We start from the raw sequence: 19738 nt of genomic DNA, 5'->3' as shown, positions 1-19738 counted from the left end.
TTACCCAGAAGCATTTGCACAAAGACCCAGAAGCACCTGAAATAACTCAGTACAATTAGACTTAGTAAGCATGATCTGTCCAATTTCTAACTCTTACATAGGTTCTCAATTAAGGAAAAATCAGAAAAGTTCTTACAGATATGCTTTTGTGAATCACTGTTTAACTCCCAGGTTCCTATTTTCTTTCATAGGGGTGAACCTGTGAGGATTTCAGCACCCGAGTTGTGAGATTCTGAGCATCAAAACACCATTATGTGTTATAAAGTAATCCCTATAGTGAACTGAAGCAATTTGAGAAATAAAAGTCTATGATTTCACATTACTTAAGAGAAAAGTCTGTATACAGAATATATACAGGTAGTGATAAAAAAATAATGACTGAGATGCATTAATTTTGTTTTTTGAAAGTAAGATAGTGATAATATAATTTATGTTGATAAAACAGTAAGTCCTTGTTTCTGCTGGTAAAAGCAGTAATTACAAAATATGAAAGAAAATAAAATGGAAGGACATTGTTCTAAAAAATGTAGGCACTGCAGGCAGAGCAGGGAGCCTGATCCGCACCAGCAGTGGTTCACATGAACCTGAAAAGTAAATCCCAGGTGCACACTCAGCACTAGGGGTGACATAGATCGCTAATGGGACAGGCACAACTGTTTAATTCCTATATGCTAGATGCAGACAACACTGTAGAACAGAAAGCCATTTATGCCAATGCACTCTCATTTCCTAAAATAAATTTCTGTATTTCCCCTAATAATATTATTCCTATAAAATTTATTTTTTAAGTAATATTAACAGATCTAATTGGTCTACGTTACTAGAAGAAAATCAGTTATTTAATGTCAGTTAAGAAAGACTAGAAAATACATTATTTCAGAGGGAAACATCTGTAACTAATGTAAATTTGGTATAATGAACCTATCTTAAAATATCTTACTACCATAAATCCTAATACAGAACCACCAAGGAGATGATCAGCCTACTGGTCATGAACTCCTGTTTTGATTCTTTTTAGAGAATCAACCAAATCTCTTCACTAAATAATTATCAGCATATACCAGATACTGTAACTTTCATTGGCTTAAGTGTAGAGTCCTATTATTTTCTCTATGGAAAAGCTATCTCAACTCCAGAATCAAGTCTAGTCTAGTAAGAAGATAAAGTATAGCTAATAATAATTTCAGAAAGACAGAACAATCAATAAGAACATAATAAAGTCTAACTAAACATATTTTAGAAAAGACTTTACAATGTTGAAATGTAAGTTTGGCAGTAAGTTTTACTCACTGTTGGAAATATTTCACCTGCAGTTTATGGTTGGGAGGGATTCAAAAGAATCTTCCATATTAATTTGAAATTACACTTTAAAGTCCTAAGGGAATTTTATTACTCATATCATAATTTAAATTTAAAGTCTTAAAAGAAAGGTTTTTCTAAGGTGCCTTTTAGACAAATGAATTCTAATAAACATTTTTTAAAAATACATGTGTTCTTGAGTGTTCTCATTCATGCAACAAATCTCTTGGACTTTACCTGTTTAATTAAAGAAAATGAACTCCTGGTGGTATTACACAGCAGAGAGGATGTGTAGTGGGCATTGCTGGGTTAGCAGGGCTTGTGATATGCCCCACATAATACTATTAGGGTGTTTATATTTATGTTCGGCTTTGTGTCTAGAAAAAAAGAGAGGCGGGGGGTAGAATAACGATCTATATCGCTGAAACTTACAAAATTACTACTATAACTTCCCATTGGATAATCACAAACAACTCTCTACCCACTTCCTTAAAAGACTGTGGTCCATTCACTCTTTCTTAGCACCACATTTGAATAAGTTACCTGGTAAGCTGTACATTTTCTTATGGTTAGATTTGAGTCTCTGATCATCTTGTGTTTATGTGGTTGCAGTAATTTTTCTTTGAAAGAGAATGCTAAGAGAATTTTAAAAGTTATACTACTAAATCCTCTGGGTTCCAAACATAATTTTTCATCTCATTTTGTGTCACTGACTAATATCTCTCTGGTGATTGGGATTAATCACCATACCCAGTAGAATGACCTCTGTCAGATCAAAGCATGAGGAGCCCCAAATGTCCAGAGTATATCCAGATTCCAAATGACCAGAGCATTCGGGGTGTTCCCTTGGGGAAGCATTCCACTCTTGTGCACACAGACTTCCAAATGAGATTTTATGGGAATACAAGCTTATGGTTAGGTGGATCAGTTTACAGTAGACTATTTCATGTAATAATGAGAGGCTGTCAGAGTTCTCCAAGTAACAGACACCAAGGTGAAACGAAATCTGCAAGGGTTTTGTTGTGGAAAACCACTGTGCTGGAGGAAGAGAAAATAGAAAGGGAGCCAGAATAAGTAGCAGTACCATCAAATCATGATACAAGAATGACCGCAGTGAACAGTAGAGAGAAGGAAGGATGGGCAAAAACATACTAGACCATTGTTCAGTCTTAGATTGCTTCAACAAGGTCATCACTGGGAGATGCTGGAGCCAACATTAGCAATCAGGGGAGCCTAGTGTCTAACAGAAATGGTCCTGCCTTGATGTTCCTGGTGTAATTACTCATGAGTTGGGAATGGGGAAATGTGTTTCAGATATCACCACCTAAGTCCTTTGCACAAATACACTCTCTGTATTTAAAACACTGAAAGGCTCATTTAGCTGGCTGCCACAGGGCCCAAGGCCACATCATCCCCTTGGTTCATAGAGATATTGCTTCTTGATAGCAGGAAGATATAGTCATATTGGCTGCTGTTTTAAACCATGCAATATACTTAGTGGAAACTTGAGCAATCATGGTTGAGCATTCATATAGCTATTCCTTGATTTTATTAGGATAATTAACTTGTGAATGATGGGACGAGTAACAGAAGCAATCATTTATGTAGATTGGAGGAGACTGTTATGATGCCTTTGCCATCTAATGTATTTTTTCACAGAGGTAATGTTTTCGGGGATACCATGTTCATGAAAAGGATATTATGTAGATCTACATCCACAGACACTAGCAGAACCAAGTTGCTGTGAAAATGCTATGTAAACAAAATAAATCCCACAAAACGTGATTATTGCTGAGAGGAAAGTCAGTACCTCTGCTATTCTGGATTAATAAGAAGTACTCTCATTTAATCACTATATAACCCTCTTGTTCATAGTAATCCCAGAGAGTTATGGGTTATCAGAGGCATAGAGGCAGCCTCCGCTATTGACATGCGGCACACTGACAGTAGAAGTAGCCGACTTGGTCTTGGTGAGAAGAAAACCATGCTGCTGAGCCCAGTCCACCTGCTTTCTTTGTTTGTAGAAAAGCCCATTGAACATGAATTGGGTTTGTAGGGAAAGAGCCTGGCTAGTATTTAGAGTATGTCACTTCAACCACCTGGTTAGTAAGAGCCCCTTAGTATATGTATGTGTGGACACAATTGTGTGCATATGTCCGCACATAAGGAGGTTAGACATCTTCTAAACAAAGTCTCAGATTTTGAAGACTGAATAAAATGTAAGTCTTTCAGCCTCGTCCACACAGGCAGTGACTTCAAAGTAGATTATCTATCCCTGAATGGCCACAATGTCTTCATTTATTGTGATTCTGCTTAATTACACAGTTCTTGAGGGTATAAATTTGTTTTGGCTCCAATCTGATTCTCTCTACTTCATTTCCCAACATGAAAGTTACTATTCCTGGATGCTTTATCCAAGTTGCTTACCTGTAATACTTCTTCACTCCTGACCTCCATCTTGAAGACCCTCAATTCCTTTCCCCTCAGACAAAGGAATGAATGCAAGGTGAGGAATTGGGGTCCCACCCTTGCATCTTTCAAGTCTTTAAAGAAAACACCAATCTCTGCATATCTCCCCAGGGCTGTGATATTGCATTTTCTTTACTATCTCAGTTATGTTTAGGGGTAGCAGTTTAGCTTCTACTTGACCTTCTAACAATAATAGTCTTCCTTCCAAGGGTCAGGAATGGATAATTAAAATCAATATTCTGTATTTCTTAACCCATGTGATTTCTGTCCTGGTAAATAATGAGTGGCTACAAAGCCAGTCCTACTGAACCCTCCCTGGCCAAAAATATCTTTCACATCATTTCCATTAGCCTCACTGGAAAGTATGTACCTCTGGTGTTTTCTATCTCTGCAGTTTAATGTTGGCTCAGAGCCAGTATCCAGGAATTCACAGAAGATCTGGGTACTTCCCTTTTCCCGGTGTAGGTTTAACCTCACAAATATTCACAAGCCAACCACAAGAAGGATTGAAGGATGATGTACCTTCAGTGTCCCACTTGGCTAACTTTCAGGATTCTTCCTCAAAGAGAGACTTTGCTTCACCATCAGTCTATGGTCTCAATGGCTATGAACTAACTTAGGTCAGAAAATTATGTAAGAAGTTGAATTCACAACATCTGTAGCTAGTTCACATCCAAGAAAGATGTTACCTTGGTTGGTTTTCTAACTACTTCATTTGTAAGAACCAGCTAATGAATGAGACATTGCCACAAATATCTGGACAACAAAATACCTGGTAATATCTGTAGTACGTGGTATTTTGGGTAATTACTCCCATGCTGTCTCTGATAACTAGGCACTGCCATCTGTCTTTCTGGCTCTCTTTCAGTAGGGTAGTCCTGGTTTAAGTTTCACTAGAAGCCAACTCACCACATGGTATTTAATATATTATTTGCATGCATCTGTGCTGCAGAAAATTTATCACTAAATGCCTTCTCCTCCACCTGTCCTTTATTCCATAATGTCACTGTTGATCACTTAGGTAAGTTTTACACTGCTGGATGACATGAATTACCAGTGTCCCATTTCCCAGTACAGTGCATTTATGTGTCTAATCTTCAAATATGTAAAACATCCAATCCCACTTAAATAGTATTTCTTTGAACTACTTCTAGAAACAGTATCAGTTATGAACCTGGCAGATACCAGATGTCCACTTAAACAAGTTAATTTGAGGGGGATCTATTAAAGATAGTATTATGAAGGATTGTGCCTGTTATAGACAACTCCCAAGAAATAGTGTAATAACTGTAGAACTAATAACTTCTGAGAATTATTAACTCGTCTATTCCTGAAGATGATAGAAGTGAAAGAGGTTATGAGCAATGGAGATAGAGCTTTGAAGTGGGTCACTTTGCAGGAGCTAAGGTCTAGGTCCACGGTGGTATTTCAGTACTGTGATTTAATAACAATAACACAGTATTGTTTGCTTTAAAATGCAGATATATGCATATGAATGTGTATATATAATATGCATAATGTATGTGCACAAATGTTTACTCTACCTTCTATACAACTCAAGAGAGAATGCAAACGCAAATTATGAATGATTACATTTTCACCAGAGAATTGTAGTTAAAAATCTTTTTTTCCACATTATGAATTACTACACAACTTTGTCAACATTCAGTTTTATTTAATTGTCTTGTTAGTCATTTCCCTAGCCTATGAAATCCCATGAGATTTCAAGAATCTACAAACCCTGGGCGTCCAGAAGCAGATACAAAAGATCCTGGTAAAGGCAGATTTGAATTCTGTTGACGCTGTTGCTGAGAATTTTAGGTAAGATACCTAATTCATCTATGAGGGGTAGGGTGAAAATTTCACTTGTTCCTTATAACCAGTACAAAGGTCATTAGCACACTAAGGTATTGTAAGTGCTAAAGAAAAGACCTCTTGAGATATCTTCACCATCTTCCTATCACAGTGTTTAAACTTCTGAGAGTTCACAGGAAGAAGTAGCATTTCTCATTATTAGATGTGAAGAAGAGCGATTAATATTGCAGACGAGGATGTAGGAGGAGAAAAACTGCACAAAGAAACAAGCAACTCTCAGGAAGCACTTACGGAAGAAACAGCGTTGTGAATATCCAAAAAGCAACTGGGGCAGCAGCAGAAGGGATTACTGGAGGTTACTAGTCTAAAGTCCAAAAGACATCCAAAAGAGTTTAACTTTCTTTCAGTTTGATATTCTTTAGGAAAGCACAAAGGCAGATGATATTTTTGAGAAGAATTCCAGACAAGAGAAGCTTATCTCTAAATACAAAACATTATATTTTTTTCTAATATGGGATGGGAAATGAATTCTTTGACCTAAAAATACAAAAATGCCACCTTAGTTAGGAAGCATAACACGGTAACTGATTAGCAGGCCCAGCCAGGTTGCCATCATCTTCTGGCTCTGATGAACAAAAACAGAACTCAGTTCTTCAAGCCAGTCTCTGCCCAAGGATATGTGTGCCCTGTCGTTTCGGTGTTGGTGTTAGTATTCAAAGTAGATCTGTTCATAGCTCATCTTCATAATGTATTCATAGTATGCAACATATCCTTACATTTGTAAACTTGAGTTTTCACCACATTGTAATGCAGGCAAGATTCCTGTGATAAAGAATAAGAATACAACTGATGTTTATTTCAGTATTTCTCAGATGTGATCTATAGACAACTTACCTCATAAGCACTCAGAATGCTTTAATGAAAGCAGGTTCCTGGGCCCCACCCACAGCCTGATAAATTAGGAATTTGGGTATGGGTGGGTGATTCTAAGGTGCATGAATTTGAGAACAAAGGGTTGAATGTTTATGATGTGCCTGGTGTTGCCTTTAGTCCTTACTTAACTATCTCCTTACAACAACCCTAAGGAGAGGTAAGTTATTCTTGTCTTACATATGAAGAAAATGAGGCTTTACAATGTTGACTAGTGATGGAGAACTTGAAACCTTGTTAATCACCTGAATGTCAAATGCCTTTTCTATGACATCCTAGGTGTCTGGTTTGAGCAGTCAGCTGTGATTTGAATGGCATACTTCCTATCCATCATGACGTATAAGGGCAAAAATGTGTCGCTGATGTGAAGAACAACTTCTTACAGACCCCCTCCATTTGGGCAAAGATTTGGTAAGGCTGTTTTGTAGGCTGATTTCTTTATTTCTTCCTATTACTGTCTGCAAAGGATACAAATGTTCAGCAATTACTGGTGTCAGGAAGTGCGTGTGGGATATCAAACCTGCTGGTGGCTTAAGGGTAAACTGACATCATTAGAAGCCACACAGGAAATCGGTTCTACTGGTTTGTTTCCCTCCCATTGCAGGTAAAAATGCATTCGTTTATTCATGAAAGATTTATTGTGTGTCTTTTATATGCCAGGTACTATTCTTGGCACTGGGCATATAATAATGAATGAAAGTGATAAAAAAAATTCCTGCTCCATGGAGTTTACATCCTAATGAGCTCCCGTCTCTGCTTGATTCCAGTGACCTAGTAGACCCACAAACATGCGGATCGGATGCTCTATCACCACAGGTGGTTTTATCACTCAGGGATATTGTCTGATTATTTTCTATTCCTTCACATAATTCCTACAAGAATCCATAGAATCCCAGTGTAAAATACAAAGCTGTAGAGTTTCTTAACAGAGTGATAATATCCTTTAAGGAACATTTTTAAATTGTGTGTTCGGATTTTTTGACTGCCACAAATATCAGAGACCCTATTTACCATTTAATATGTAGTAGACAGTGATGAAATGTTTTGCATCCAAGGGACAATCCCAGAGAAAGGATAATGTCCCACCCTCTACATCCAGTGTCTTGATAGACATGTGTGCATTGAAGAAACATCTTTACAATTATGTGAGTTTGAAACCTACTCCACTTTACAAGTAAACACAAAGTATATTTTGCAAGGTTTTACTTTACATAAGCTTGCCTAGGAATTCAAAATTGGGGGAAGATTGTCATTTATTTTGTTTAGAGCTTTATCAAGAATCATTCACCTTGTCAGAAAAATCTTCTTACAATGTAAATACCACTCAATATTTATTACCAATACACTGGTCATGATTTTACATATGTAAGTATCCATTTCACTAAGTGTTCCAGCATTGATATTTGGAAATTCACATTATTTTACAAATAAATCCTGTGTCTATTACCATGTAATGATTATATTGTGAAGTACTTTTTCTTGTATCACCTTTACACTGGAATTAGGATGTTTTTGCTTACATAGACATACACAGTTTTGTAGGTAGGTTATATTAACTTTAAATATCATGTTAGGACTATAATAGTATAAAGTGGAAGTTTTGAATGTGATAGCATGGAGAACTTTACTACATATGATATCAAATTGGGATAAGTGTCATTTTAAGCATTGTACATGGCTAGTTATAAAAACTGAAAAGTAATGCTAAGTCCAAGGTTCTTAGACCCCAAAAGGAATGCAATGATATCATACATTCTTCAACATGGCATAACAAGATAATTTATTTAGGATCCACTGTGAAATTTCATCCTGATTCTCAATTTGGAATTTGAAAAGAGATGCAAAGAGTTCATGGTTCTGAGGGAGGTGTGACTGAGAAACAGTCATAGAGATACAATGATGCTGGTTTTGAAGATGGAGAAGACATGACAAGGAATGTGGGCAACCTCTATAAGCTGGGAAAGACAAGGAAATGGATTCTTCTTTAGAGCCTCCAGAAATTAACACAACCATGTCAGCATCTTTATTTCAGGACAACTGCACCCATGTTGTACTTGTAATCTACAGAACTGTAAAATAATATATCTGTGGTGTCTTAAGCCACTGAGTATGAGTTAATTTGTTACTGGGGCAATAGAAAACTAAAATAAATAGTGAACTGATTTTTGACAAGGGTGCCAAGATAACTCAGTGGCAAAAGATTAGTTTTTCAACAAATGGTGTTAAGATAACTGGACATTCACCTGCAAATGAATGAAGTCAGACCCCCACCTGACACAATGTACAAAAACTCAAAATGGATCACAGGACCAAATATAAGAACTAAAACTACAGAAATCTTAGAAGAAAACAGGACAAATCTTTATGTGCTTAGGTTAGGCAGTGGTATTTAAATAAGACACCTTTGAAAGCAAGAAAAGAATAAAAACAGAAATAGGATTTTATTAAATTAAAAACTTTGTATATCAAAGGAGACCATCAAGAAAGTAAAAAGTTAACCCAGAGAATGGGAGAAAATATCTGCAAGTTATATACCTGATAAGGGACTTCTATCCAGAGTATAGAAGAATTCTTAAAATTCAATAATAAAAAGACAAAAACAACTAATTAAAAGATGAGCCAAGAAAATGAATAAACATTTCTCCAAAGAAGGTAAATAAATAACCAATAAGCACATGAAAAGATGCTCAACATCATTTGTCATTAGAAGCTAAATCAAAGCCACAGTATTATATTACTGCATACCTACTAGAATTGCTAAAATAAAAAAGACAATAACTTGTGATGTTAAGGAAAAATTGGGATATTCATATTTTGCTAGTTGGGCTGAAAAATGGCACAACTAATTTGAAAGGCAGTTTGGCAGTTTCTCAATAGATCCACCATGTGACAGAACAATTCTTACTCAAGATCAGTGAAAAGATATGTCCATACAAAACTTGTCCAAGAACCCTTAGAGCAACTTTGTTCATAACTGCCAAAAAATAGAAACAACGAAATGTCCATTGACTGATTAATGAATAAAGAAATAATGGTATATCCACTTAAAGGAATGTTATTTGGTAATAGAAGGAAATGAAGTAATGATGTAAGCTACAAAATGGATAAAAAGAGTATTTAGCAAGGTTTTTTTTTTGTACAGAGAAATATGGTCTCAATTTCCTGTCGTTGAAAATAAGAATGTTTCTTTTCTTCTGGCGTAGGAAGGGCAGCTCTTACATGAGACTTTTGTCTCCTGTTTTCAGGAAGAAAAGGGTTCCTCAGAGTGTGCCTTTTTTATCTGCTGTTTTTTTTTTATTTCTAATGGAAAAGTTCACAATAATCCTAAGGCAAAAAGGCATCTTTTCGGTTGGGATATTGTGCCACCTTTCAAAAGTCACCAACTTCTAACCCACAGGGAATTTCCCATTTCCCATTGGCTTTAAACAACTTGTCCACTTGTAGCTGGGAAATGGGGAAGAAATATTTTTCCCCTCAGTATCTAAATTTAATTAGCACCACTCCTATTTTGTTGCACACAATTATACAATTTTATTTTCTTAACATCATCTAACATTAACTGAAAATATTTATGTGTTCATTTGCTCACTTATTATCTCTATCTCCCTTCTAAATAAAATCTCCATAGAGTGTCAGCTGCACTGCTGTATTCCAGTACCTAGAAAGCACCTAGGGCTGAAAAATGTTTTCTTAAAATCTGAATAACCCCCCATTAGCACTAAAGCTTTCCTATTAATAAATGCATTTTGTTGAAATTAGTATGTTGAGGCTCAGAAAATTCCCATAAGCTGCCCATGTAAGGCAAGATTTCTGCTCAGATCTCCCTTACTTTAATATCCATAGCCTTGAACACATCTCCTAGGCCAATCACAGAGAATGCCCTCATTTGGTGTTGTTTGAGGGAATTAAACTCTTCACTCTTCCATTTGTAGATGAGGTGTCTTTAAGCCATGGAGACGAGCAACCACACGGTGACAGAGTTCATCCTGCTGGGCTTCAGCACAGACCCCGTGACGCAGCGCGTCCTCTTTGTGGTATTCCTGGCTGTGTACTCTGTGACCGTGGTAGGAAATATCACCCTCATGGTGCTGATCTGCAGTGACTCCCGGCTGCACACGCCCATGTACTTTTTCATTGGAAATCTGTCTTTTCTGGATCTCTGGTATTCCTCTGTCTACACGCCTAAGATCCTAGTGATCTGCATCTCTGAGGACAGAAGCATCTCCTTTGCTGGCTGTGTAGCTCAGTTCTTCTTCTCTGCTGGGCTAGGGTACAGTGAGTGTTACCTGCTGGCTGCCATGGCTTATGACCGCTATGTGGCCATCTCTAAGCCGCTGCTTTATGCTCAGGCCATGTCAAAGAGACTGTACATCCGTTTGGTTATATATTCCTTTATTGGAGGTGTTGTTAACTCAATCATACTCACCAGCAACACATTCACATTGGATTTTTGTGGTGACAATGTCATTGATGACTTTTTCTGCGATGTCCCACCCCTTGTAAAGTTGGCATGTGGTGTGAGAGAGACCTACCAGGCTGTGCTCTTCTTCCTCCTGGCCTCCAATGTCATTACTCCTTCTGTGCTCATCCTCTCCTCCTACCTCTTCATCATAGCCGCCGTCTTGAGGATCCGCTCCACCCAGGGCCGCCTCAAAGCCTTCTCCACATGCTCCTCCCACCTGATCTCTGTCACCTTGTACTATGGCTCCATTCTCTACATCTACTCTCACCCCGGTTCCAGCTATTCCCTTGGGAGGGAAAAAATAGTGTCTACATTTTACACTGTGGTGTTCCCCATGGTGAATCCCATGATCTACAGCCTGAGGAACAAAGATGTGAAAGAAGCTCTGAAAAAACTCTTGAGGTTAGCAAAATCTGAAGTCTAAATTGACCTAAATTCCTGAATCAGTGAGCAGGGAAAATGGCCTACTGTGAGAAAACCTTGGAAACCTGGATTTAAAAACACCTTTTTTCTTGGGATTAAAAGAATTCTAATGAAAAATAGTTTGTTTCTTTGTATTAGTTTCTTTTGCTACAGTGATTGAACCATAATTTCTATGTAAAAGATATATTTAATATAACTTTAATATAGTTCTTAAAAAGTAGTATCGCAGTTTAGTGGAAAACAGAGTATATATTACCTCTGGATATCACATTAAATTTTACTTTACTATCTCTTCCCTGATATTTTACCAGTTTTTTTCCCCTCTTCCTGATGGGCATTCTGGAATATAAATAAAATGTAATATAGACTCTGGACATATGTAGACTGCATGCCTAATTCTTCTTGTCTAGTGCTTACAGAAATTCTATGTAAATGGAAGAATAAGGAACATTAGAATATTGTGATGAAAAGAGAGAGGATAGCATGTGTTATTTAATGTATGCGGATGGAAAGGAAGATCAGAATATCAATGTTAATACAAATGGCCAAGTGGCTACAATGATATGTTCTGAAATTTTTATTTAAATTCACTTTTTTAATGTGCTCATTACAGTCGCTATAATCTTCAATAACAAAATTGACATCTGAGGTACAAGCTACTCCTTCATAAAATGTAACAAAATCTTAATAATCCTTAATTTGTAGGGCTGCTGTAAACAGTTTTATAAAAAATATCAAATAGACCTGTCATGTGCTGAGTATTGAGTTTTACGTTTCTTCATCCTTCAAATCTCCTGCTCGAAAAATAAGAAGTAGCTTTATTGGCTCTAGAACATAGTGGGTGTTGCTGGTTGGTATGTTCATTTCAGTTTGTTCACCTTGGTGCTGATATTTTCCTTCATGGGAATATGTGGTGGCATGAAATGAGGGAAAGAATGGCAGAGTGCTCATTCTCTGTGGGTAGATGACTCTTTCAGGGTGACACCCAATTATGGAGACACATTTTTCTCCAAGAATTTAGAAAGATATTGGATTGTTTGTGTAATCCACACATCTGAAGCCTTTTGTTTCAGGCAATTGAACCATTCCAGATCTCTTACATACTCAATAAACTTGGCTCAGCAAACTTCAAAGTCAAACTATGTGTGCTAACCCATCCGATTCCTCTATTCTTTTCAGAGCTTCCCCAGGGCAATCTAGAGGACACATTGTATGAAACTCTAGTTCTGCAAAGAAGCCAAATATAATCTTGTGGATTATCAATCCACCCAATATTATGGGTTTAAAATAGTTTAATCACAACAAAATAATTTTAAAAATTAAGAGTGGTTTCTTCAATGTGTCATTGTTTTAAGACTAAGTCATATTTACTTAAAATACAGCAATGTTTACAAACAGGTGTATAAGCCAATAATTTGGATAGTGCAGTCAGAACATTCTGCAGGAAGATCACATTCATCTCCATGCCCTTATGATCTGCATTGCTTTCCGTAAGGCATCCTTGACATCTTTGCTTCTCAGGCTATAGATGAGAGGGTTGCGCAATGGGTTAACAACGGTATAGAATAGGAACGCTAATTTGTCTCTTCCTAGGGAGTAAGTGGAACTTGGCCTTGAGTACGTGAAGAGTAAGGATCCATAGAAGAGCATGACAGATGAGGTGAGAAGCACAGGTAGAGAAGGCCTTGCATCTTCCTGAGGCCGAGTGGATCCACAGGATAGCACGAAGGATGTTCACATAGGAAATCAGGATGGCAAGAAAGTTGGAGAGGACTGTGAAGCCCACCATACCAAGGAGGACTTTTTCGTAGACATGGGTATCAGTACAAGACATTTTTACCAATGGTGCTACGTCACAAAAGTAGTGGTCAATGATATTCTTACCACAGAAACTCAGGCGGAAAGTGTTGGCAGTATGGGCTATGGCATTCAAAAACCCTCCTATGTAGGAGCCAGCAACGAGTGCAATACAGAGAGAACTGGACATAGCACTTGAATAAAGTAGTGGGTTACAGATGGCCGCGTGGCGGTCATACGCCATGACAGCTAGGAGGTAACACTCAGTGTAGGTTACAGCACAGGAGAAGAAAAACTGGGCCTCACATCCTGCTAAGGAGATGTGCTTATCTTCCGAAACACAAATGGCCAGGATTTGGGGAGTATACACAGAGGTGTACCAAAAATCCAAGAAAGACAGATTGCCAATGAAAAAGTACATAGGTGTGTGCAGGCGGAAATCAATACAGATTAAGAAAACCAGGGTCATGTTCCCCTACAAGGTTATCAAGTAGAGCATCAGAAATATTCCAAAGAGAATCAGCTGCCACTGGGGATCTGCTGAGAAGCCCACCAAGATGAATTCAGTCAGGATACTGAGATTTCCCACTTCCATGTCCATAAAGGAGAGAGCCTGATAAAGGCTCAAAAGACTTTTTCCTGAAGTGTAGTTTATATACAATATGATATTGGTTTCAAGTATACAACAAAGCTATCTTCATTATTAGATGCTCACCCTAACTATTGTAGTTGCTATGTGTGAACATAGTTGTTACAGATTTATTGTATTCTCTCTGCTGTGCTTTCATCCCCACGGCTAATGACTCTCTAAATTGATAGAAATTCAGCCTGTGACTTGGTAAGACCATAGGAATTGGTGTTAGAATTTGATTTTTGAATTAGAGCTTTCACTTTGTCATTGTTTAGTGCAGGGCATGTCTCATAGTCTAACCAAACAGTCAAGAAAAATGATGCCCCTCACAGCTTGGCTGATTGAGTAAAAGAGATATTCATAAAAACACCCAGGCCAGCTTGCCACACAGAGAGGAAAGCTTGTTTGAAGATGCTGTATGCAATCCAGGAAAACAGTCCTCACCAGGAGCTGTGTCAGTTGTCAACTTGATCATACACTTCCAGCATCCAGAACTGTAGGCAGCTGATCCAAAGTATCTCCCGAAGCGAATTCCATGAACACCACAAAATGCCTGTATAAGGAAAATTCAATGCCAATATGCATCCTTAATTTGTGAAAGCTAGCCAATGTCATGTGAAACATGAAACTGCTGAGCTTTACAATTCTGGAGAAAATCTATTCTGTCTGTGACAATTCCCTTACCAGGTTGATGTTTTCATGAAAGTCTAGGAGAGGAAGGATTAAAGATGGTGGCATGAGAGGTGAGACAGAGACCACATATAATATAAAAATATAATTAATACAACTAATCCTGAAAAAGCAACAGGAAAGAAGTCTGTGCCAGACTGCATACACCTGCAGGAAAAAACAGACCTCACAGAGCACTAGAGGGGCACCACATACAAATATGAAACAGCAAAAGAACCTGGTTCAAAGCAAAATCTCAATACCACCAGAAAAAGGATCAAGTGAGACTGAAGTAATAAATATTCCTGAAAGACATTTCAGAATAAAAATCAGAAACATGCTCCTGGAGGTACAGAAAAATTTTAATGTACCAAAGCTGTGATCAGGTGGGACCCATACCCTTCCATCTCACCAGCTCATGGGCAGGAGAAAGAAAAATGGAGCTGGGGGGGAGTGGAAGCCTGGGACTGCGAACACCTAGCCCTGGAGATCTGCTCTGGGAGCACAAACCTACATTGCATGGTGCTCTGGTGATTAGTGGGGTTGGAAAGCTAAAGCAGGTGGAGTACCTGGAGAGACTGAGATTACAGCTGCTTGTGGAAAACAGGGATCCTTATCTGGCTGATTTGGATGGACAGTCTGAGATACTTCCTAAAAGCGAGAGGGCTGCTAAAGGGACAAGGATTGCACAGAGCTTAATGCTCAGGAGAAAGGACAGGTAAACAAAATTGTCCTGGTACACTGTGCCCAGCAGGTTGGGAACTTTCATGATCTCCAGGCACTCCATCCCCCCGGGCTGGCTATGCAGCTCCAAGGCACCCTACTATGATATGCAGCCTTCTGTGCCTTCCTCCCTGCCAGTCCACACTTGGCTCTCAAACTGGCAAACCCTGCCCTGGTGTCAGGCCAGCCAGAGGTAAGCCCTGCCTATAGCAGCTACAAGCACAAAGCACAGAGGCTTATACCTGTATGCTTGGCCCACTGATTCTGGTAGCAGAGACAGGCATAGTAGCCAGGAAGCAGGAAACAGCTCTTTCCTTCCCCCAGGCACCAGCACCACTCCCCTGCAACCTCCAACATTGCTCCAGGGCCTGAGCAGCTCCGGAGAGTAAAGCTTCTGGGCACTAGAGGGCACCACATACAAATATGAAACAGCAAAAGAACCTGGTTCAAAGCAAAATCTCAACACCACCAGAAAAAGGATCAAGTGAGACTGAAGTAATAAATATTCCTGAAAGAGATTTCAGAATAAAAATCAGAAACATGCTCCTGGAGGTACAGAAAAATTTTCAAGAACTCAGGAATGAACATAGGACTGAGATCCAATTGTTGAGGAATGAAATGGATGGTATTAAAAGCAGGTTAGATATGGTGAAGCAGACAATGAATGAACTAGAAATTAGAGAAGTGAAATACAAAGAAGTTGAGGTACACAGAGAAAAAAAAGAATCTCTAGGAATGAAAGAATACTGAGAGAACTCTGTGACCAATTCAAATGGAACAATATTTATATTATAGGGGTACCAGAAGAAGAAGAGAGAAATAAAGGGATACAAAGTGTCTTTGAGGAAGCAATTGGTTAAAACTTCCCCAATCTGGGGAAGGAGATAGTCTCTAAGGCAATGAAAGTGCACAGACAAGGGACCTAAGGAAGACAACACCAAGACTTATGATAATTAAAATGGTAAAAATCAAGGATAAGGATAGACTATTAAAACAGCCAGAGAGAAATAAGATCACCTACAATGGAAAACCCATCAGACTATCATCAGACTTCTCAGCAGAAACCTTACAGGCCAGAAGGGACTGGCATGATGTATTTAATGCAATGAAGCAGAAGGGCCTCAAACCAAGAATACATTACTGGAAAAGATTATCATTCAAATTTGAAGGAGGGTTTAAACAATTTCCAGATAAGCAAAAGCTGAGAGAATTTACCTCCCACAAAGAATCTCTACAGTGTGTTTTGGAGGGACTGCTATAGATGGAAGTGTTCTTAAGGTTTAATAGCTGTCACCAGAGGTAATAAAACCAGAGAAAAGAAAGTAGAACAGTTCATTACAAAGCAAGAACTAAGAACAGTTAATTACTATCCCCAAAGTCCATCAAGGGATAAACAAAGAGTACAGAATATGATACCTAACATAAAGAATGGAGGAGGAAGAAAAGGAAGACAAAAAAAGAACCTTTAGATTGTGTTTGTAGTAGCATATTAAGTGAGTTAAGTCAGACTTTTAAATAGTAAAGAGGCTAACCTTGAAACTTTGGTAACCACAAATCTAAAGCCTGCAATGGCAATACATACATACCTATCGATAATCAACCTAAATGTAAATGGTCTGAATGCTCCAAACAAAAGACATAGAGTCACTGAATGGATAAAAAACAAGACCTATCTATACGTTGCCTACAAGAAACTCACTTTAAACCCAAAGACATACACAGACTAAAACTGAAGGGATGGGAAAAGGTATTTCTACAACTAATAAGAGGAAAAAGCAGGAGTTGCAGTACATGCATCAGACAAAAATAGACTTCAAAACAAAGAAAGTCACAAGAGACAAAGAAGGACATTACATAATGATAAAGGGGTCAATCCAACAGGACTACATAACCATTATAAATATCTATGCACCCAACACAAGAGCACCTAAATATGTGAAACAAATACTAATAGAATTAAAAGGGGAAATAGATTGCAATGCATTCATTCTAGGAGACTTCAACACACCACTCACTCCAAAGGACAGATCAACCAGACAGAAATAAATAAAGAGACAGAGGCATGAACAACACATTAGAACAGATGGACCTAACAAAGACCTACCGAACTCTACACCCAAAAGCAGCAGAATACACATTCTTCTCAAGTGCACATGGAATATTTTCAAGAATACATTATATACTAGGCCAAAAATAGAGCCTGAGTAAATTATAAACATTGACATCATACTCCTCAGTTTCTCAGAACACAAAGGTATGAAACTAGATATAAATTATGCAAAGAAAATGGAAAATCCCACAAACACATGGAGGCTTCACAACATGCTCCTAAATAATCAATGGATCAATGACCAAATAAAAACAGAGATCAAGTAGTATATGGAGACAAATGACAACAATAATTTGACACCGCAAAATCTGTAGGATGCAGTGAAGGCCATGCTAAAAGGAAGGTATATTGCAAAACAAGCCTACCTCAGGAAAGAAGAACAATCCCATTTGAATGGTCTAACCTCACAATTAAAAAAACAAGAAAAAGAAGAACAAATGAGGCCCAAAGTCAGTAGAAGGAGGGACATAATAAAGATTAGAGCAGAAATAAATAAAATCGAGAAGAATAAAACAATAGAAAGAATCAATGAAAGTAAGAATGGTTTCTGCGAGAAAATAAACAAAATAGATAAAGCCGTAGGCAGACTTAGCAAGAAAAAAAGATAGTCTATTCACATAAACAGAATCAGAAATGAGAAAGGAAAAATCACTACGGACACCACAGAATTACAAAGAATTATTAGACAATACTATGAAAAATTATATGCTAACAAACTGGATAACCTAGAAGAAATAGACAACTTTCTAGAAAAATACAACCTTCCAAGGTTGAAAAGGAAGAAACAGAAAATTTGAGTAGACCATTTACCAGCAAGGAAATCCAACTGGTAATCAAAAACCTATGTAAGAACAAAAATTCTGGACCAGATGGCTTCACCGCTGAATTTTATCAAACATTTAGTGAAGACCTAATACCCATCCTCCTTAAAGTATTCCAAAGAGTAGAAGAAGAGGGAATACTTCCAAACTCATTCTATGAGGCCAGCATCACTCTAATATCCAAACCAGGCAAAGAGACCACACACACAAAAAGATTACAGACCAATATCCCTGATGAAAATAGACGCAAAAATACCCAACAAAATATTAGCAAACAGAATTCAAAAATACATCAAAAAGGTCACCCATTATGATCAAGTGGGATGTATTCCAGGGATGCAAGGATGGTACAACATTCGAAAATCCATCAACATCATCCACCACATAAACAAAAAGAAGGACAAAACCACATGATCATCACCATAGATGCTGTAAAACATTTGACAAAATTCAACATCCATTCATGATAAAAACTCAACAAAATAGGTATAGAGGGCAAGTACCTCAACATAATAATGGCTATATATGACAAGTCCACAGCCAACATCATACTTAACAGCGAGAAGCTGAAAGTTTTTCCTTTAAGATCGGGAACAAGACAAGGATTCCCACTCTCCCCACTTTTATTCAACATAGTTCTGGAGGTCCTCGCCACAGCAATCAGACAACACAAAGAAACGGTATCCAGATTTACAAGGAAGAAGTTAAACTGTCCCTGTTTGCAGATGACATTATATTGTACATAAAAAAAACCTAAAGAATCCACTCCAAAACTACTAGATCTAATATCTGAATTCAGCAAAGTTGCAGGATAAAAAGTCAATACACAGAAATCCAATGCATTCCCATATACTAACAATGAACTAGTAGATAGAACAATCAGGAAAATAATTCCATTCACAGTTGCATCAAAAAGAGTAAAATACCTGAGGCAGAGCCAAGATGGCAGCATGCGTAAAACAGTGGGAATCTCCTCCCAAAAACATATATGTTTTTGAAAATACAACAAATACAACTAATCCTAAATGAGAGACCAGAAGACACAGGAAAACACCAAGACTACATCCAAACCTGCAAGAACCGAGCGCCTGGTGAAAGGGGTAAGATACAAGCCCTGGCCTGGTTAGACCCGAGCACCCTTCACCCCAGCTCCCAGCGGTGGGAGAGGAGTCGGAGCAGGGAAGGAGAGGGATCCCAGAACTGCTAAGTACCCAGTCCCAGGCATCCGGACCAGAGCGCAGACACAGGGCATGCGTGGAGTGCTGGAAACTAGGGAAACAGGGCAGCAAGATCTTTGAGCGTGTCCCGAAGCCGGCGCCCCTGTGACAAAGAAAAGCAAGTGCTTTTTGAAAGTCTTAAAGGGACAGGGACAACACAGCTGGAAGGAAGCATCCCAGGTCACAGTCCAGCAGCTGGAAATTCCAGGGAACTCCGGGCGCACTAACCCCCTGAACAACAGCTCTGAGACCCCTCAAGGAGGTAAACAGCCAAACAGCCCCCCGTCCATTACCCCTCCGGGGCCCCGTCATAGCAGAGCAGCAGCCGGAGGCTGGCCATGACCACAGCAAGGGAGCTTCCTCCATACCTGC

At 38.4% G+C, this 19738-nt stretch overlaps 1 protein-coding gene and 1 pseudogene across 1 annotated transcript; one reads left to right on the top strand and one right to left on the bottom strand.

Annotated features, from left to right (window-relative positions):
- The first annotated feature begins 10463 nt into the window (after positions 1-10463).
- Positions 10464-11399, top strand: LOC118908009 (olfactory receptor 1013-like). Its single transcript, XM_036877076.2, has one exon. The coding sequence runs from the start codon at positions 10464-10466 to the stop codon at positions 11397-11399; it is 936 nt and encodes a 311-aa protein (XP_036732971.2).
- A 1454-nt stretch (positions 11400-12853) lies between these two features.
- Positions 12854-13796, bottom strand: LOC118908008 (olfactory receptor 9G4-like; annotated as a pseudogene).
- Between the last annotated feature and the right edge of the window lie 5942 nt (positions 13797-19738).

Source organism: Manis pentadactyla, chromosome 9, assembly GCF_030020395.1.
Source record: "Manis pentadactyla isolate mManPen7 chromosome 9, mManPen7.hap1, whole genome shotgun sequence".
NCBI lineage: Eukaryota > Metazoa > Chordata > Mammalia > Pholidota > Manidae > Manis > Manis pentadactyla.
This window is presented reverse-complemented; position numbering and strand designations above follow the sequence as displayed.